The sequence below is a fragment of the Salvelinus fontinalis genome, chromosome 2 (genome assembly GCF_029448725.1).
Source record: "Salvelinus fontinalis isolate EN_2023a chromosome 2, ASM2944872v1, whole genome shotgun sequence".
Classification (NCBI taxonomy): Eukaryota; Metazoa; Chordata; class Actinopteri; order Salmoniformes; family Salmonidae; genus Salvelinus; species Salvelinus fontinalis.
In genome coordinates this window covers 88,258,748-88,264,747 of record NC_074666.1, presented here as the reverse complement: position 1 = coordinate 88,264,747, position 6,000 = coordinate 88,258,748, and the positions used below count along the sequence as shown (strand labels likewise).

The 6,000-nt window shown below is 44.1% G+C and overlaps 1 protein-coding gene across 3 annotated transcripts in view; it reads right to left on the bottom strand.

Annotated features, from left to right (window-relative positions):
* Nucleotides 1–309: 309 nt before the first annotated feature.
* LOC129830841 (cAMP-specific 3',5'-cyclic phosphodiesterase 4C-like) overlaps nt 310–6,000 on the bottom strand; it is a 61,870-nt gene continuing 56,179 nt past the window's right edge. For all 3 annotated transcript variants that reach the window (XM_055893624.1, XM_055893634.1, XM_055893643.1), the window contains 7 exons: nt 4,236–4,334; nt 3,935–4,099; nt 3,681–3,780; nt 3,269–3,423; nt 3,000–3,122; nt 2,683–2,865; nt 310–2,474 (listed from right to left, as the gene is read on the bottom strand). In XM_055893624.1, coding sequence (XP_055749599.1) covers nt 1,926–2,474; nt 2,683–2,865; nt 3,000–3,122; nt 3,269–3,423; nt 3,681–3,780; nt 3,935–4,099; nt 4,236–4,334 — 1,374 coding nt within the window. In that variant the 3' untranslated portion in view covers nt 310–1,925. The remainder of the gene's footprint in view (nt 2,475–2,682; nt 2,866–2,999; nt 3,123–3,268; nt 3,424–3,680; nt 3,781–3,934; nt 4,100–4,235; nt 4,335–6,000) is intronic.

The following is a 6,000-nucleotide window of genomic DNA, read 5'->3' as shown; positions in this document are numbered from 1 at the left end:
ATATATATATATATATATATATATATATATAACATCAGACGTTTACTCAGCCCAAGAGAGACATTATTTTCAACCAGAAAAAGTATTGTGAGAAAATATACTTACTCAACATCCGGTCTGCAACATCTATATGTTTACCACTCATTTGACCTGCATTCCCTGGAGCTAAATTGGCCTATTTATTGTGCCCTCGTAACTGACACAACACATTCTTAATATTGGCCATAACATGTTCCTGACCATATGCAGATGCTGGGTACATTGTGTATAGACACACAGTCACTCACAGATAGAGGCATACAGACATGGTATAAATATACTAGGATATTTAGAATTTATTTTATAAATCTACATAGTGGCAGGTATGTATCCTGCATTTGACATTAAGGCAGAAAAGCTTAAAACGTAACAAGAATGGCTGTGTGTGACTGTCTGAACAGCCTCCTTTCTGGCCAAGCTCGTTCTTTCGATTCCCTCCAATCCTAAAATCACCCTGACAAAATCCTCTCAGTCTGCCCCGTCAAAGCATCTCTAACCTCATCAGTTTCCAATCTGTTGCTTTGGTGACAACTGATGCAGTAAGCGAGAAGAGACTGGTGAATAAATACAGTGTGAGTGGGTAAGAGGTGGAATGTGAATTTGTGCTGCTGATGATATTATCCTAATCCTTCAAACATATTTAGCCAAAATGATAATAAATAGAAAACAGGCAGAACATACACTGTAAAGTATCACATGGCTTATCCTCAGAAAGTAAAAAAGAAAAATAATTTTCGTATGTAAAAACTGGAGAGTGTACAAGCAGCAGGTGTGGTGGTGTAGTGGTAGTGACTGCTCCTTATCTATGAGTTCTGAAACGTCTCATCAACTTGAAAAGCAACAAAGGAAGACTTACAGCTGAAAACCTGTCACCACAGAAACGGACTGAGCATGTGACACACACACGCACACGCACACGCACACACACACACACACACACACACACACACACACACACACACACACACACACACACACACACACATTAAATCATGAATAGTTACAATAGATCTTTGAACAAGAGACAATCAAAAATGAAGACAAAAGCCGACACTTCTGTCCCACGATGCATTGCTTCACGACAGCTCCATGTTTCAGGAGCTGGTGTTTCCAGAAAGGCACACAGCCATCTTGCACCGGTAGCACTTCTTCATAAAGGGAAAATGGGAAAATGGAGGCGGGACCCTCAGGTCCCCTCATCACAGCATCTTCCTTTCTTTATTAAACTTAATCCTCTCTTCTTTTCTCGCTCCATTCCTCCTCTATAGATAGATATCTGTAGTTTTCTTTCCGACAGAAATGGAAAATAAGTCACTCATTGAATTCTAACAAACATGAACTAGTAATACTGACTGACGCTAGTTAATACTCCATATAGAGATGGCTTTTTCCAAAGAGATTCGTTACCAATCAGAGTCCTCTAAACACACACGCCCACATAGGCACGCGCAAACACACAAACACACACATTCTCGTGTGTAGACTTCAGAGTTTTTTTCCCCATGAATCAAAGTGTGAGTGAGGTGTGTTTGTGTGTGGAGGTGAGTTTGTGCATGTTTATGTGTGTGTGTTTCAGTTCCAGTGCTACACTGTCTTCAATGGCCCATTATTAATGCTTCTCTATGTTACTCTTTGTCCTCATAGCAGTTCCTCAAAGCATCAGCTGGAAGAAACACCTCCAGCTCCCACTCCAAATCTACAGTTGCTGTGTAAATAGCTTTTCTTTAAGCAAAATTATTTGTGTTCCCTTTTTGAAAAATAGATTTAAAGGTCTATTGTCTATGCAGTCTTATTTGATCTTGGGTGTTGACCATCGGAAATAAAGGATGGACAACAGGGGCGGGGTGTGTGCATGTGGGGTGTGGCCGGCGAGAGAGGAGCAAAATTCATGTGTCATCAGCTGGTGAGGAGGAGTCTTCCTCCTCCTCGTCCTCCACGGGGCTTGTGTCAGAGAGTATCTCCACCCCTGACTGAGCTCGCTGAAGAACTCCCCTCTTCTCCTCCTCCTCCTCCACCTCCTCCTCCTCCATCCCTACTTCCCCTTCCTCCTCGATGATGTCTCCTTCCCTTTCATCCTTTACCACGTCCTCTCCTTCCTCCTCTTCTTTCTTGTCTTCCTTCTCTCCCTGACTGCAGTCGAGCACCATGTGATTGGGGGTGGTTTTCACCTCCTCCTCCTCCTCCTCCTCTTCCTCCTGTCCTCCCTCCGTGTCGTCATCCAAGGTGAGCTTGAACTGGAACTTGTCGATGCAGGCGTTGAGCCTCTTGTCTGGGCCGAGGGGGATTGGGGCTGGGGAGATGGGGCTCTGGGGGATGGTGCTCTGGTACCAGTCCCTGTTGTCCTCCAGAGTGTCCAGGATGTCCTGGGCGTCAGGGTGCACCAGGTCCCCCCACGTCTCCCACAGAGGGTGCACGATGTAGTCGATGAAGCCCACCTACAGCACACAACACCAGGAGAATCAAACACACTAACGAACATCACACTAATAACAAGCACATTACACGGCTAAGGAATTTGTGTAAGCAACATGAGATGACATTTATAAACATCAATAATTATTAAGAAAGTATATATAAGCATTAAGCTTTTAGAATTACTTTGAAAGTGATCCCAAAATGTGTGTTGTGTGTATGTTTCCTAACCTGACTCTTCTCCACAGAAGCAGTGTGTTTGTCACACATAGGGCTGATCTCCATGCCTCTCTCCCTCTCCTTGTCCCCCTGTCTAAAGAACTCCTCCATGATGCGCTCAGTCCACTCTCTGTACACGACCAGGGGCTTGGTGGGGTTACTTAGGTCCGCACAGTGCACCATGTTCCTCAGCACCTGCAGACACACACATAAGGTCAGGTATCACCAGTGCACGGTAGGCGTTGTGAATTTCCTCCAGCTCCAATTTGAGTTTGGAGTACCATTTTTTCTGCAGGGCATATGTTTAGAGGTCAGAGGGGAAAGCTCACCTGGATGCGGTCAGTGTAGTGGTCGAGCAGGAGCACTCCTGAACTGGTCACCTTCTTCGTCTCCACCATGGTCTTCAGATCAGCCAGCAAACTCATGTGCTTGGACATATCCGTCGCCAACACCTTGAGAGGTCAATTAAAGGAGGAGGTCAAACAAAAACATAAAAAACATCAGAAAATAACATTTAAATAACTCTTATAAGCCCCGCCCCTTACTGAGCCAGCAGAGCAGCCCATTAGTGGGTGAGTGTGAGTGGCAGGAGCCTCACCATATCGATAACGAGCTTGCGCAGGCTCTGTCTCTGCCTCTTGCTGAGGTTCTGGAAGATGTCACAGTTGTCCTCGTGGAGCAGCTTGAAGCCCACGGCTAGGTGGTGGTTCTCCAGGACTGACTCATCGTTGTACATCAGAGCCAGCTCCGAGTCTGGGGGAGAGGACAGACAGAACACAGCGGGTCTGTACAGAACACATACTAGGCCAGAGGACCTGTAGACACACCCCACTAGTACCGTTTTCACATTACATTGCTGACTCTGGCATTTTCTTTTTATGTTATTAGCTGTGCTAAACTGACTAGTAAGCTAAGCTCAACTGAGATGTGGTTCAGGGAGCTTTATTAAGTTATAATGCAGTGTACTGTACAGCATCCTGTCTCCTCCTTTCTCCATTGTAAGGACTCACTGGTGTTGATGAGGAACTGGTTGGACACGCCAGGATGATCCACATCATGGATGGCAGCAGCAAATAACGCAGCCAGGATCTCCAGATCAGTGAACACAGCCTGACAGAGAGAGAGATAGAACACAGTGTAACCGATCACGTTTTAGAACAGCCTACAGGACATGAATGTGCGATGGCAGTTAGAGTGCAGCTGTGTGCTTCAAGTTAGCTGTTGTTAGACATAGGCTCAGTGTGTGGTGAAATTTGGTTCTTACGTCCAGAGCCGGTGTGGACAGCAGGACATGGGTGGACTGTGTGACGTCAGCGGCGTGGAGGCTGTTGTGGTAGGCCACGTTGGCATGGTAGTGGTCCTCCAGGGTCATAACATAGGTCACAAAAGTGTCGACAGGGATTCGAAACGTCTTCAACAGATCCCTCTCCTACAGGGAAGGAAAACACAGTGTCACACAAACACTCAGGATCCTATACATGTATATGAACAGCAAAGTCTACATTAAGTCTATATGACCACTCTTACTGAAAATTTTATGGATAAAACCACTGCTTTTCACCCACCTGGAAGATGGCGAACATGATACAGCTGAGAGGCCTATTATTGGAGAACTCAGCCAGACGAAAGATATTAAGGCCCCACTTATTCAAGTCATCCAGCTCCTGGTCAACAGACATCAGAATCAGAAACAGAATCACCTTTATTTGCCAAGTAAATTTACACATACCCAGAATTTGACTTGACATATGACTCCATTTAATCCCTTCAGAGACCCATCAATAAATGAAATCAATTCATTTTTGTCCACTCTAATGGAGATTGATTTTTTTGGGCCGTATCTCTGAAGCCATACATGCCACTTTGTTAAGTCCTGTTGTACCTTTGAGAGGACATTCTGGGGTATTCAATGATATCATGTGGGGGGTGTGACTTTGTACTTTCTCATCCTGTTTTTTTTTTTTAAATGGCTGCCATCTCAATTTAGCACATTTCATTTAAAGAAGAAAGTACATGCATGTAATTGTGTAATCATCATTTTTGTGAGTTTGATATTCTAATTGTTTCCAGTAAGTAAATACAGTACATGACCAAAATTATGTGGACACCTGCTCTTGTCGAATATCTCATTCCAAAATCATGTGCATTAATAAGGAGTTGGTCTCCCCTTTGCTGCTATAACAGCCTCCACTCTTCTAGGAAGGCTTTCCACTAGCAGTTGGAACATTGCTGTGGGGACTTGCTTCCATTCAGCCACAAGAGCATTATTGAGGTCGGGCACTGATGTTGGGCGATTAGGCCTGGCTCGCAGTCGGCGTTCCAATTCATCCCAAAGGTGTTCCCTGAGGTTGATGTCATGGCTTTGTGCAGGCCAGTTAAGTTCTTCCACACCGATCTCAACAAACCATTTCAGTATGGACCTCGCTTTGTGCACGGAGGCATTGTCATGCTGAAGCAGGAAAGGGCCTTCCCCCAACTGTTGCCACAAAGTTGGAAGCACAGAATCATCTTGAATGTCATTATATGCTGTAGTGTTAAGATTTCCTTTCACTGGAACTATGGGGCCTGGAACTCGGTAGTGTGTTGCAACCGAGGGCAGACGATTTTTACACGCTACGTGCTTCAGTACTCAGCAGTCCCATTCTGTGAGCTTGTGTGGCCTACCACTTTGTGGCTGAGCCGTTGTTGCTCCTAGACATTTCCACTTTTCAATTTCAGCACTTACAGTTGACTGGTGCAGCTCTAGCAGGGCAGAAATTTGACTAACTGACTTGTTGAAAAGGTGGCATCCAATGACGGTGCCACGTTAAAAGTCACTGAGCTCTTCAGTAAGGCAATTATACTGCCAATGTTTGTCTATGGAGATTACATGGCTGTGTGCTTGATTTTACACACCTGTCAGCAACGGGTGTGGCTGAAATAGCCAAATCCACTAATTTGAAGGAGTGTCCACATACTTTTGTATATATAGTGTATCTGTGGAATAGTTTGGTGAGTTTTCAGAGTAGTGTAATATATTTTTTCTCACATTAAATAAGAGCTTGTGTATAAATATCCTGTCTTTTTCACCTACTGTACACATATTTACTGTAATGTAAAATTTTACAAATATGAACCTCTTCATAATATCCTCTACAGTGCACATACAATAAAATAAATAATAAAATAAATGTTGTAAAATGTTTATTTCACTCCCAAAAAAGTAATAATTCAAAAATCTTTTTTTGGCTGGGTCTCAGCAGGATATGTCATTTTAAATCATCTTCGAAGTGACTGAGTGTTCATGTGTGAGTATGTGTAAGGGTCCACAGATCCCAGATCCAGTACAGG